Below are 15,371 nucleotides of genomic sequence, written 5' to 3'. Positions count from 1 at the left end.
ACTGTCTCCTTCTGTGATATCAACATTTAGTTTCCATATTGAAGTAAAAACATGTGGTATTTGTCTTTCTTTGACTGATTACAATTAAAATAATATGTTCCACTTCCATCTATTTTGAGGCAAACAACAGAATCTCATTATAATTTTATGGCTGAATACTATTTCATTGTGTATAGGAAGGTACTTCACAAAGTTAATGGAAGTTCAATTAACAGATACATATATATAGGTACAAATTTTGGGGGGGATGTCACATTTTCTTTACCCTTTCATCCATCCATGACAACTAGGTTGATTGAGTATCTTGCCTATTAGAAATAGTGCTGCAACATGGGAGTGCTGGTTTTTCTCTGACATACTGATTTCAATTCTTTTGGATACATAGCCAGTAGATGGACTGCTGGATCACATGGTAGTTCTATTTCTTATTTTTTTAAGGAACTTCCATACTATTTTCCATAATGGATATACTAACTTACAACCTCACTATCACTGTATCAGAGTTCTCCTTTCTCTACATCCTTACCAACATCTGTGATATTCTGTCTTTTTGACATCTGTTCTAACCTGGGGTGTTTTCACCTTGTTGTGGTTTTGATTTGAGTTTCCCTGATGAATAATGATGTTGAGTATTTTTTCATAGACTTCCATCAAATACTTTGTGTATTCTCTTTTTAAAAACATCTATTTAGGACATTTTTCCATTTTAACTTAGTCTTTGTTTTACGATGTTCAGCAGGTCGTCTCTTCACTCTGCTGTTTCCTTTACTATACAGAAGATCCTTAGTTTGATGTAACTCCACTTGTCACTTTCCTTTTATTGCCAGTACTTTGGGGGCCATATCCAAAAAATCAATGCCCAAGCGAATGTCCTAGAGTGTTTCCATCAAGTTTTTGTCAAGTAATTTCAGAATTTCAGGACTTAAAGTCTTGGATCCATTTTGTGTTTATTTCTACATATGATTATAGCTAACTGTCTAGTTTCTTCTACCAGTGGATATCCAATTTTTCTAGGTGAATTTTGAGGGTGCTTTTTCTTTTTCCTGTTCTTGCTGTCTCTGTTGAAAACAAAGGTAGCTATAAATAGGCAGATAGATTTCTGGGTTCTCTATTCTGTTCCACTGGTCTACATTTCTGTTTATATGGCACTACCATGCTATGTGGGTTACTGTAGCTTGGTAGTTGGTTTTCAAGTTTGGTATTGTAATGCCTCAAACTTTGCTGCTTTTGTTCAAGACTGCTTTGGGTATTTAAGGTCTCTTGGCTTCAAACACATGTTATAAGGGTTTTTTTCTGTTTCTGTGAAGAGTGTCATTGGTAATGTTTTAAAAGATGCATTTATTTGAAAGATGGAGTTAGAGGGAGGCAGAGGCAGAGAGAGAGGTCTTCCGTCCACTGGTTTGCTCTAACACATTTTCTATAATTTTTTTGAGGATTCCTCTTTTCTTTATATGCTGTTTACTAATATTTTTCTAAGAATTTTGCATCCATGTTATCTGGGATGTTGTTCTATAGTTTTCTTTTTTGTTGTTCTTGCTTTTGTGTCTTTGGTTTTGGTTTCAGGATAATACTGGACTTGTAGAATGAGTTTGGGAGAGTTCCGTCCCTTTCAATTCCTTGGAATAGCTTGAGAATTGGCATTCTTTACATGTTTGGTGAAACTCAGCAGTGAAGTCATCAGGCTGTTTTCTAAGAGACTTTTGATTACTGATTACATCTCCCTAATTATTGGTCTGTTCAGGTTTGCTCTGCCGACAATGGTCCGAGGTGGATACAGCATAGTATTACCATCTGGTAAAGGGGCAGGGTGTCTGTCAGTGTCTGAGGGCCACATGGGGGCCATTCATACCAGTAGAGCAGAAAGAGCACTCATGCTTGTCCAAGGACTGCACAAATGATGACTCAGAGCCTCCAAGGACCTACCTGGCTCAGGGCAAGATGCCCAGTTGCTGCTTCTCAGGGGCAAGAGTGGGTACACATCTGGTTCCTGTGGCCTCTATGAGTCATGATATTCAGGGTAAGCTGCCTATCTACTTCCAGGATGGAGGGTGAGCAAGTTGAGATACACTGGCTGCTTTGGAGAATGCAAAAAGGTGGACAAGACCGGTTGACTGTTTCCTGAGAACCTCTGTAGACCAAGTCACTCAGGGTGAGCTGCCCAGGTATCTTCTGGGAGTGTGGGAGGCTACACAGGGTCACTCACTGGTTCACAAGGCTGAGTGTGTTGGGGACAGTTGCTCAGCTGCTTCACTGGAACTCTAGTGAGTAGGGTCTCAGGATGGTATCCTGCAGCAAAAGCCTGGCTGGTACAGAGTACAACATGGGCCAGAAACTTTCTTGAAGGTAATGTAGCAGTGTGACGACCCAACGAGCTCCCCAAACTGGGCTCAGGACCTAAGAGGTCTACAGGTTTCTCTGGTAGCATATGCTTCAGGTATCCATGCTGGGAGTAGGGTCTGCTGGGGACCTCCTGTTTACCCTTTACCTGCTAAGCAAACTCCCTCCTAGTTCAGGGTTAACCTTACGACATCAGACCATGGACACTACGTGCTTAGTTCCCTTTCTTTATGAGGCCATCTGAATCTCCCTGCTCCAGCTCCACGACATCTCTCACACATCCCTACTCTACTCTGGCACTCTGCCTCAAACACTCAGGTGAAGTCACTGTTTTTTTATTTGTTTGTTTTGTTCTTTTTTTTAAAAAAAAAAAAAAAAACATTTATTTTATTTATTTGAAAGGCAGAGTCACAGAGAGGCAGAGGCAGAGAGAGAGAGAGGTCGTTTATCCACTGGCTCATTGCCCAGATGGCCACAATGGCTGGAACTGTGCCAATCCGAAGCCAGGAGCAAGGATCTTTTTCTGGGTCTTGCACGCAGGTGCAGGGGCCCAAGGGGTTGGGCCATCCTTTACCACTTTCCCAGGCCATAGCAGAGAGCTGGATCAGAAGTGGAGCAGCTGGGACTCAAACCAGTGCCCATATGAGATGCTGGCACTGCAAGCAATGACATTACCCACTACACCACAGCACTGGCCCCGTAGTCACTGTTTTTTTCTTTCTTTTGGTCCACCATTATGCAGGGAAATGTGCCAGGTACCTCTCTAGTCAGCCATGCGGCTGATCAGAAAGATTTTTCAGTATGCATAACCATCAAGGACATGTTAAAACAGTTTCCTGAGCAATGATCTGAGATTCCAGTGCCCAAATTCAGGATGGGTCATGAATGAGCATTTCTAACAAGCTCACACAAGATGCCAGTATCACTGGATCTAGAGCCAGACTCTGCATAACACAGATCCAAAGGACCACAATTTTTTTTTTTTTTTTTGACAGGCAGAGTGGACAGTGAGAGAGAGAGACAGAGAGAAAGGTCTTCCTTTGCCGTTGGTTCACCCTCCAATGGTTGCCACGGCTGGCGCGCTGCGGCCAGCGCACCACGCTGATCCGATGGCAGGAGCCAGGAGCCAGGTGCTTTTCCTGGTCTCCCATGGGGTGCAGGGCCCAAGCACCTGGGCCATCCTCCACTGCACTCCCTGGCCACAGCAGAGAGCTGGCCTGGAAGAGGGGCACCGGGACAGAATCCGGCGCCCCGACCGGGACTAGAACCCGGTGTGCCGGCGCCGCAAGGCGGAGGATTAGCCTAGTGAGCCACGGCGCCGGCCCAAAGGACCACAATTAATTAGATCAGTTACTTTCCTAACAGGGACATTTATTTAGAATATTCAAAAACTTTTCCTAATGTTATTTTACTCTTAATTTCTCTGAAAAGTAAACACAAAAGTAAATTACAAATTCACCCTTAAATATTTGGGAGTAAAAGAACTTCTGGTTTGTGACTTATTGTTAAATAGCTCAGAAAAATACACAGACATACATACATATAAACAACTAAATTTTATATGTATCTATATACATACATACACACATGGGATAGTTAATAAGCAAAAAATATTATTAACATTTTCAAATTTTTGTACTATTCTTTAACTTAAATATCTAAGAAATTACTTGCAAAAAATTAATTTCAAAATAGAAGCTATTTTTAAATTATTTATTATGAAATATATTATTATTTATATGTTTTAAGATCTTATGCTTGGGGTCAGCATTGTGGCACAGCTGGTTAAATCGCTGCCTATGATGCCAGCATCCGTATCAGAGTACTGGTTCAAGTTCTACCTTATCTGCTCCTGATCTAGCTCCCTACTGATGTGCCTGAGAAAGCAGCAGAAGATGGCTCAGATGCTTGGGTCCCTGCCACCCACATGGGAGACCTGAATGGAGTTCCCGGCTCCCGACTTCAGCCTGGCTCAGCCCCGGCAGTTGCAGTCATTTAGGGTGTGAAACAACAGATTGAACATAAGATTGCTTGCTCTCTCTCTCTCACCTCACCTTCCAAAAAAAATAATAAAAATATTTTTAAAAATCTGATGCTTTGGCTGGCGCTGCAGCTCACTTGGCTAATCCTCCGCCTGCAGCACCGGCACCCTGGGTTCTAGTCCCGGTTGGGGTGCTGGATTCTGTCCAGGTCGCTCCTCTTCCTGTCCAGCTCTCTGCTGTGGCCCGGGAAGGCAGTGGAGAATGGCCCAATTGTTTGGGCCCTGCATCCGCATGGGAGACCAGGAGGAAGCACCTGGCCCCTAGCTTCGGATCACTGCAGCACACCGGCCGTGGAAGCCATTTGAGGGGTGAACCAACGGAAGGAAGACCTTTCTCTCTGTCTCTCTCTCTCTCTCTCACTGTCTAACTCTACCTGTCAAAAAAAAAAAAAAAAAAATCTGATGCTTTCAAATAAAATACAATCTATAAATAGAAGTAAAAATGTTTTAGCAAGAAATTTTAATAAAGGAGTAATATACCAAAAAAGTACCTTTAAATATTATCAAAATGAATTAGAAAATGTAGTGGGAAAAGGTTTCATTCAAAAGAGTGAGTAGTAGACTACCCAGGAGTTGACATTCCCAAAGAGTTCAATACATTAGTAAAGAAAAAAAATTATAAAACTTTACTGAAGGGCATAATATAAATTATGAAACACTAATATGGTATCAAAAATAGCTTCTATGAAGAATTTATATCATAAAAATGATTAGGCAACATTCAAAGTAGAGAATACAAAAGTGCACATAAGATATGAACACCCTATGTAAAATAAGCAAAAGCAACAGAGAAAGAAGACTGGAAGAAAATAAACTCTAACAAGGGTATTATCTAGGTAGCAGGACTAGAGACACATGGCTTTGCTGTATACTTTTCATTAATTTCCAAATACTCTTAATAAACACATGTGTTTTCAAGATAATTTGTGAAACCAATGATGTCGAACTTACCATTTGGATCACTGCCTTCTGAAGTTCCATCAAAAGCAGGGAAATTTGAATCAAATACGTATTGTCCTAGATAACAATGTTTTATCATCTGATTCACATGCTCATAGAAATGGCAGTGATACAAAAGCGCCTGAAGGGCAGGTTTTCCTGTGAGTGACAGGCCAGAGTCTTCATCATGCACGGAGGGGCCCTGGAGGAAAGTGGGAACAAAGAAGAGGCACACCGCGCTTCATCACCGCGTTCTTCAGAAAGACCCAGTGTGCTCGCTCAAGGAAACAAATGGTTCCCAGACTCCAGCATGCTCTTGCCACTGTGCCTTGGTCCTTCACCAGGAACCACCACCTAACCAAGGGCCAATTCCTGTACAACACTTTAGGTCTCTGCTGCCTAAACACCTTCTGAAAGCAGAGGATGATCTACTCTCTCACTGACAATGCTTCAGCCACATAATTACATACTTGAGCCACAAACACAATAAAAGCAGTGTTTTCAACTACATGAAAGGTAAGATAATAAATATTAAAACAAATGAAATAATGTGGGCCAATCAATTATGTTCAAAAGTATTTTGTCCCTATTAGAAAACCAGATAAAATTAATATACTCAACAAAACCCACAGCAAAATCTGTTTGCCATGTTACTTACCACTGAATTAATTCTGACATGGAAAAAAAAGTGCATAACACACAAAAATCTCCCACTAGGAGACTAAGAAGAATCTGAAAAATACATAATTTTATTTCTTTGTACTTTTCTCCAATAATTTTTGCATTGCCACTCAGTAATTTCCCTGAAATCTCCAATGGCAAAAACCAATCAGTGAGGATTGGATTCTGATTTTATAAATAATCTCATCATAAGTTTATAAATGTCTATTTTGTGAAAATGATAATCAATAATCAATAAGTAATTATCAATGAAAATAAAATATAAATCTAAGTGGCAAAAGGAAAGGAGCATATTGTCAAGATGCTCAAAGTTCACCTTTAACCACAAGATTATATGTGTCTCTTCTCTTACCCTTCCCATCAAGAAAGAAAGCAGATATCAAAAGTTACTCTTCAAGAAGATAAAGCAATTCACAAGTGAAAAGTATAATTACACTAAAATATTAACAATTCTAACCATATTAACACTTTTCATTTGCACTTCTTTTAAGACAATATCATTACAATTAAAACTTATACTTCAATATTAAATGCCTTTTATGATTATGAAGCTGTTAATTGTTATGCTCTAATAATTCTACTCAACACTATGAGCTTACTCTTCACAAACAGTGGATTTTACATAAGAAGTAAGACTGTCAACCAGGGAGAACACAATGGTGACTGTCATTTTAAATGCAAAGGTCTACAGAAACAGGTAAAATGGGAATCCCAAAGAACAGCTTCATGCAGTTCCTGTTTATCAACCAAGGAATAAATTACAGACCATGTGGTCCTTTAATGCATTACTTTATTTCATTATCCATGGTGAAATATTTGTCCAAAACCACAGATGTTATCTTAATATTCATAGTTTTAAAGTGTTCTGAAAGTAGACGCTGTGGCACACCAGATTAAAGCCCTAGCCTGCAGTGCCGGCATCCCATATGGGTGTGGGTTGCAGTCTCAGCTGCTCAACTTTCAACTTCCAATCCAGCACTCTCCTAATGGCCTAGGAAAGCAGTGGAAGGTGGCCTAAGTCCTTGGGACCCTGTGCACCCATGTGCGAGACCCAGAAGCTCGTGGCTCCTGGCTCAAGATCAGCTCAGCTCTGGTAACTGCAGTCACTTAGGGAGTGAACCAGCAGACAGTAGCCCTCTCTCTATCTCTGTAACTCTCTTTTTCAAATAAATAAATCTTTGAAAAATAAGTAAATAAATACAAAATATTCTCTATTTTAAGCAAATTTAACATTATTAAACTTGAAAATATGTCAAACGCACAACAGATTTATCATAACTGCTTAATATCACAAATTAAAACCCTCAATATGGTAATTCAGGAAGGAATTACCAATCAAGAACAAAATTATAATTTAAGTTTACTAGATTAATTTCAAGCTATCTAGTAAGTCCAATAAATCAATAAAACAATTAGTAAAGTAGTATAAAAATGATTTGTCCAAGTATATTTAATAATGATCAGCACAAATTTAAAATATTTTACTATATAGATTGTACAAAATTATTATTTTTGCAAAATTATGTCCATATAATTGTTTCCTTATCAAAATTACACTCATAAATCCACAAAGGTCTAATGAAAATAGGGAAGAAAAGTAAACTATATAAATCTGAAAAACAGAAAAAACTTGAGTATTTACAGCTCTTCAAAAGCTATTAAATCTACGAATTCTTTATTCCATTAAAGAGCCCTCTAAGGCCTATGGCTATACCATCTTCCAGGAGGGTAAGGGTTACAAACCAATCATGTTCTAAAATCCAACTTTTATTTAGTCAGAAGTATTTTCAAAAGTTATAAATTATCTGCGTAAATGTGACATCGGAACTCTGGCAATTCTTCTCTAAATTGTAAAGTTGTCAGAGTAATAAAGAATCTAACCCAATTATATTTATCCTTCAATTAATACATTTTATTGTGTTTTTTTTTTTGGTTTTTTTTTTTGACAGGCAGAGTGGACAGTGAGAGAGAGACAGAGAGAAAGGTCTTCCTTTGCCGTTGGTTCACCCTACAATGGCAGCCGTGGCCAGCGCGTTGCGGCCAGCGCGTTGCGGCCAGCGCACCGCGCTGATCCAATGGCAGGAGCCAGGTGCTACTCCTGGTCTCCCATGGAGTGCAGGGCCCAAGCACTTGGGCCATCCTCCACTGCACTCCCGGACCATAGCAGAGAGCTGGCCTGGAAGAAGGGCAACCGGGACAGAATCCGGCACCCCGACCGGGACTAGAACCTGGTGTGCCAGCGCCGCAAGGCGGAAGATTATTAGCCTGTTGAGCCACGGCGCCGGCCCAATTAATACATTTTAAAACTTCATTTTCTCTTCTAGTTCTCCCTAATATAAAAGGAAAAAACAGATCTGGAAAACAAAGGAGTCATTAATAACAGATATAAAATTATAATTAAATCTATCTAATAAATATTAGAACCTGATTTATTTCCTCTACCTATAAGTCCTGGTGAAAATTATTCAACATAGCAAGACTGAACAAGCTAAAGGCTATGAAAAAAGAACTACTTAGGAAATAATGTAGGAGCCTGCGCTGTGGTGTAGTTGGTTAAGCCGCCACCTGCAGTGCCGACATCCCATATAGGCGCCAGTTTAAATCCCAGCTGCTCCACTTCCAATCCAGCTCTCTGCTGTCATCTGGGAAAGCAGTAAAAGATGGCCTAAGTCCTTGGGTTCCTGCACCCTCGTGGGAGACCCAGAAGAAGCTCCTGGTTCCTGACTTCTAATCAGCTCAGCTCCAGCCACTGTGGCTGTTTGGGGAGTGAACTGCCAAATAGAAGACATTCATTCATTCATTCATTCTCTCTCTCTCTCTCTCTCTCTCTCTCTCTTTCTCTCGAAAAAGTGTAAAGACTAAGACACAGAAATATAAAACATATGACAGTGAAAATCAGTTCAAAGGGAATAATATGAAACTGTGTTCTCTGGAAAGAGAAAACCTAACAGAAAAGTAGCAAGTCATTTTCAATATATATGTGCAAAAAATTTGTCAAAGCCAAAAAATACAGAAGGTCCAAGTCTTCAAATTGAGTTCAGTAAGTGCAAAACAAGAGAAATAAGATGCACAATCATAAAATTGTAGAATACCACAGAATATACCATAGAAAAAAAAGAAGATGGTAAAAGAAAGGTCATAAAGAATCAGGAAACATTATATGGGAATTATTCTTTCCAACAGCACCAGATGCTAAAGACAGTGAGGCAGATGTGTAGGAGGGATGATTGGTATCCAGCCAAACTATCGATCCAATGCAATTTAAGACATTTTCAAACATGGAGGCACTCATGAAGTTTGCCTCTTATGTACCTGTTAGGTAGGGGCTCAGCCATTTTGAGGATGCTCACTAGGTAAAGGGGTGCTAGCACAAGTGAAAGGATGATAAAGAGCTTAGGGATGATACGGATTTACACAGCAAGAAGACACAAATAAGGAATTCAGGGCGGGAAGGGGAATAAATCAATTTTAGAAATCATGACACTCACAAATGTATGCATACATAGAAACATAAAAGAATACTTCAAAAGTCTATGGTAAAAACTGAATTAAAGCAGAAGTTTATTCTGGTACCAAAAATTTTGAAATTCATGCATAGTTCTTTCAAAATAGGCATTTTCCATGAACTTTTTGAAGATCTCACAAATGCATGTATTTCAATTTTTTGCACCAAAATAAACAAATATTTTAATTTCATTTTCCACAAACTTTCTGAAGTATCCTCACATATACAAACATCCAGGAATTTTTCCTTTATGTATTCAACAGCCCAGCTCTGAGATAAGGGAGAGCAACCAGAGACCACCAAGTTGCTCTGCAGTGAGTTACTGGCTTTCAAAAATAAAAAAAAAATTAAAAGTCAGACTGCCAAATAGAATGTAAACATAATCAACTCTCACAAAGCACAAATAAGAAAAAAAACTAGCAAAGATCAGCATTAACATTAAAAGCGAGGCAGAAAAGACTGAGGAAAGAGTGAAAATATCCTAGCCACCTCTTACTCATGTTCTAAATGGGGCCAGGAGACACAGCACTAAGTTGAGAAAACCAGCAACTGCAGAGAACACAATGAACCATCCGAAACCAACAACACAACTATATCTACAGGAGATGGAATAAATGAACTAAACCTTCATGTATCAAGGTAGTAGAGGAATGAATACATTATTGCAAAAATACTATTTAGATACACAGGAGTAACTTACTTAAGAATTAAAATCAGAAACAAAGCTGCCTCTGTGAATGGAGAGGCAGTGAACTGCATTATAAGCTATATTAGCTTTTTTAACCGTATGTATTTATTGCTAAAAATGTCTAACATTTCATAAAATGAGTACATTCATAATATTCTCAAAAGAAAGCTAAATGATCTAGAATAGGCAGCCATTATTTTTTATTGATTTATTTAAACATTAAGCCTGAAACCCTATTCTCTACATGCCAAAGCTTTCTAGTGGCAATGGTGTATTGTCAATAAAATTTCACTCCTGGCAAGGGAGCCAAGGCCGGCAATAAACACAAAGGAAGGCCTGACTCAGGCTCTCCACAGATGACAAATGGTACGGACAAAAACAGGGGAGCTTTCCAAGCATGTACCAGGCATGCTCCATAGACACGTCAGTGATTGGCAGGGTGGACTTCTGAAATAGGAGGGAAATTAACACAGCCTAACTGCCTTGTCTGGAAATGTCTGCATCTTGCCAGTCTTGCCTCAGGTGAGTGCTGGGTCAGCCAGACCATCTGCTCAACTGCCAGGGAGTTGGAGAAGAGCAGGACACAAGGAAAGAAAACAAATCAAGTCCCAGATGCCATTACAAATAAACTTGCAAAATAAAATTGCATATTACATCATAGAAAGTTCAAATTAATTTGAAAAGTGTTCAAGGATTCAATAAACTAGAATTTTAATTTTCAAACATAATTGATTACTAGTGTCATAGTGCTAAAGTGCCCATTTAACTACAACTGAAAAGGAACTAGAGGCAAAGAAACATTTAGGAAGAACAATAGAAAATTAATTTTTCAAGAGGGGATTATTCTGATATATACTAAATTTTAAAATTCTAATTATAAAATTCTAATTCTAATTATATAATATCTAACTATAATAATTCAAAATAACCCCAAATACACTAGAAATCCTTAATTATACACAAATTACAAATATCATTAAAATACTACCACTTCACCAAGTAATCAATACTTCGTGAAATTAATACACATAATGCTTCATGATGAACACATTAAAATTTGCTAGATAGGAAAATAATTCATAGAAACTACAACTACATACAGGTCAACTGTCTAAAACATACACACACAAACACATTTGCAGACTGAGAGGGCATGGAAGCAAAGACACCCCAAAAACAAAGCAAATCTAGAACCCACATCTCATCTGCTAAATATCAATCTCCATGAATTGAAATCAGGGTGCTCTGAGAAAATTCACAATTCTAAACTAGGGCTGAAAAAGTCTAGAATATCTTGCTATTTCAAAAAGTAAGGAAATATTCAAAAATTGATAAAGATATGTTTAAAGCACAAAGAAACTTCCCAGCTTCTCCTGACTAAAGCTAGAACAATTCGAACTTCTAAACAAATCACAATAAAAACAGATTATAGCACATCAAATAAACTGAGAATCCTTGAGTCCACAATTGATGTAAGTAAATGAAGAACAAAGGAAATTTCTTCCTTACAAAAGAATATAATAAATGTCAAAAATAATGATGGAATTAGAAAAGCAGTTGACAACCATTCTGTAATCACTATTTCAGATGGGAATAACAAAAAGAAATTAAACTAATAAAAGAAAGTTTTATGAGAACTTATTTACATGGTCTTAAAGGACTTCCTCGTAAATGAAAAAACTCCACAACATAGACAACAAGCCGATTATATTTTAAGTAACCAAGTTATTACCACCAATAATGGGAAAAAGTGATACAATATCTCCCATATGATACTCTAAGCTCATATCATTTCTATCATTTTTCTGCCCCCAAAAAAAAACATAATCTGTAATAAATGATGAATAAAGAGACAAATTTAATTGAAGAACATTACAAAAAATAAGTAGCTAGCACTCTTAAAAATGCTATGATTGGGGCTGGCGCCGAGGCATAGTGGGTAAAGCTGCCGCCTGAAGTGCTGGCACCCCATATGGGCACCAGTTCAACTCCTGGCTGCTCCACATCTGATCCAGCTCTCTGCTATGGCCTGGGAAAGCAGAAGATGGCCCAAGCGCCTGGAGACTCAGAAGAAGCTCCTGGCTTCGGATCAACACAGCTCCAGCTGTTGGGAGTGAACCAGCGGATGGAAGAGGAAGACCTCTCTCTCTCTCTCTCTGCCTCTTCTCTCTGTGTAACTCTTTCAAGTAAATATATAAATCTTTAAAAAAAATGCAAAGATCATAAATGTTAATGATTTAGAAACTATGTGAGATGAAATAGACTGAATAGATATGGCAATGATATCCAATGTGTTTTCTTGAAAGCTAGATCCTGGATTAGATTGTGTGAGTGCAGGCACACACATGAGCACATGCTATGAAGGACAGTAGTGGGATAACTGGAAACACTGGAAATTTGAGGAATTAGGCAATAGAATATTCTTGCTTTTAGAAACTCACACTTAAATGTTCAGAGGAAAAGATACATTATGTCTATGACTCTCCTAGTAGTCAACAAAAAAATTGCTAGACAGAATGAAACACAAATGTGGTAAAGTAACATTTGGGGAATCTGAGTGAAGGGTCTATGAAATCTGTACTATTTCTATAACTTTCTTATAAATTGAATTTTTCAAAATAAAGGTTTTTTCAAAGATAAAGGATATGTACAATCCAAAGTCCTATCAGAAATGCAGAAAAGAGCTAAAGCAAGACCAACTGTACTTGTATTGCACACCAACAACCCATTATTACCTTCACATTTAAATTTCAAGCACAAAGAACTTTAATATTATAAAAATTATGTATAATTTACCATTATTAAACAAAATAATAGTGTAATAATGTTCCCTGGGTATTTGTCTTTCCTGGCAGGCCTTAAGTCCTAGAACACTAAAAATGATTATCTGTGAAGCCCCAACATTTAGACACTCAAAGAATGTTTACAGAAATGAACTTAAACAAACTACACAGACAACCCTTTTTTGATCAATAGGTATGTTGCTCTAATTAACTCTAACATTTGCCATGATGTGGCTTTGTGACACACTCACCAAACTAAAACCAACAGCAGAACCCCTTACATTCAGCAATACTCATTCCTAGTCACACGGTGGAGTTTACAAATCTATGGACAGCTGGGAGCCACAACCCAGCTTCAGGACACTTGGATACTGACCGCTATCTCTCTTCAACAGAGGGAGGTAGCTCAAGAACACGATCAATATTTACAGACGTCCCCCTTAAAAGGTAGTGATCCAAAAATGAAAGAGCTGTGATGTACTATGGACTGATATAGCAAGAACAGAGCGTCACAGACTCAATGAGCAACAAGGAATCAGATGGCAATGTTAAAGAAATTACAAAGAACCAGTGGGAAAGTGGCTGACAATTTACAATAAATTAACTTGAGTTTGTAAAATTGGGAGAAGCTAATACAACCTGGGCCTTTGACAACCACCTGGATTACACTTTAGGCAATGCCCCAAAAACTACCTTCACCACAGCTCACTTGGTCCAGTAACTCCACTAAAGGTATGAAAGCTCAAACATAAACCTTAGATTCATCTAGGACTCTGGAGAGTGAGGTACAGCATTGTGATAAATATACACTTGTAAGTGATCTCCCCCAAGGAGATCACTTTTGTATCCTATAAATTATTTGAAAATCATACAAAGGTAACTACCAATAGAACATAAAACGAAAGAATTAACCCAATAGAAACCAAAGAAAGACAAATTATGACCCAAACTCCTCTGTGCTCAAACAAGGAACCATTAACAACATTGTTAACACCAAAATATGTTTAGCTATAAGAATTTCAAATCCAAAAATCTGAAATGCTCCAAAATCCCAGACTTCATAATTATCAACATGATACCACAAGCAGAAATTCCAAACCTGAACTTAAGTGCTGAGCTGCAGTCAAAACACACAAAATTATAAACAAAAACAGAAACAAACTACATAGGGGCCAGGGTTGTGGCGAGCAAGTTAAGCAACTGACTGCAATGCCTGCATCCCATATTGGAGCACAGAATTGAGTTCCGGCTCCTCTGATTCCGATCTAGCTCCCTGCTACTGCACCTGGGAAACTGGCAGAAGACGGCCCAAATGCTTGGACCCCTTCACCCATATGGAGAACTTATGGAGATCCTGGCTCCTGGCCTCCACCTGGCCCAGCCCCAACCATCACAGCCATTTGTCAGTGACTCAGTGGATGGAAGATCTCTTTCTTTCTGTCTCTCCTTCTCTGTCACTGTCCCTTTAAAATAAATTAATCTCTAAATAATAATAAATACTATACAAAAGTACATATAGGCCATATGTACAAGGTATATATGAAATATAAAAGATGTTTTTGTTTAGACTTGGATCCTTATTCCTGTAATATCTCATTATGTATATGCAAATATTCCAAAATTTTTAAAAAATCCATTATCTGAAATACTACTGGTTCCAAACATTTTGGATAAGGGCTGCTCAATCTGTGTAAGCAAATGCACTATTATTTAAATTAGAGAGATAACACACTGAAGTAGCTAACAAACACACTGCCTGGAATCAAAGCACTGGCTAACTGTGCTAAAGTTTCTAAGCCTACAAAATAAGACTGATAACACTTCACAACTGAAATAATTACAAAATTTAAGATATGGTCAACGTCTAGAAGAATACTTACTACACAGTAAACACCAGTATAGGTATTATTTGTTTAAAATTACTGTAACACTGAAGTTTTAAAATATGATCAAGCATAAGGTTTCAGATTCCTGCAGCTCAGTATATAGTTTCAACAGTAATAAAATATACATATTCTGAAAATTTATCAGCAAGTAATCTCAAGTACAAGGGTACTTCAAAAAGTTTGTGGAAAATGGAATTCAAAGATAAGTTTGTTTGATGCAAAAAACTTTGAATCTATGCATAGTTTTTTCATAATGTACATTTTCCATGAACTTTGTGAAGACCATTCATATCTACTAGGCTGATAATTGTTTAAATCACCCACCTGCCAAGTAGAATCCTTTATAATTTCTGTAGGCATTGGAATTACAAGGAGATTCTGAAGAATAAATGCAGCCTGTAAATTAAAAAGAAAAAAGAGTCAATGCTGCCACCTTGTTGTGATCTCTGAAATAACCAATACAATGTAATTGAATAACAAGAAAAATATCTGGTTAATTCCACATGCTGAG

General features: G+C 38.0%; 1 protein-coding gene across 4 annotated transcripts in view; it reads right to left on the bottom strand.

Moving 5' to 3' along the window:
* The window catches only part of RTTN (rotatin), a 230,378-nt gene that overhangs the window by 81,309 nt on the left and 133,698 nt on the right, over positions 1 to 15,371 (bottom strand). For all 4 annotated transcript variants that reach the window (XM_008261459.4, XM_051851884.2, XM_051851886.2 and 1 more), the window contains 2 exons: positions 15,185 to 15,256; positions 5,330 to 5,519 (listed from right to left, as the gene is read on the bottom strand). In XM_008261459.4, coding sequence (XP_008259681.3) covers positions 5,330 to 5,519; positions 15,185 to 15,256 — 262 coding nt within the window. The remainder of the gene's footprint in view (positions 1 to 5,329; positions 5,520 to 15,184; positions 15,257 to 15,371) is intronic.

The sequence above is a fragment of the Oryctolagus cuniculus genome, chromosome 10, assembly GCF_964237555.1.
Source record: "Oryctolagus cuniculus chromosome 10, mOryCun1.1, whole genome shotgun sequence".
Classification (NCBI taxonomy): domain Eukaryota; kingdom Metazoa; phylum Chordata; class Mammalia; order Lagomorpha; family Leporidae; genus Oryctolagus; species Oryctolagus cuniculus.
Note: the sequence above shows the minus strand (reverse complement) of the source record. Positions and strands in the feature narration are given on the sequence as shown.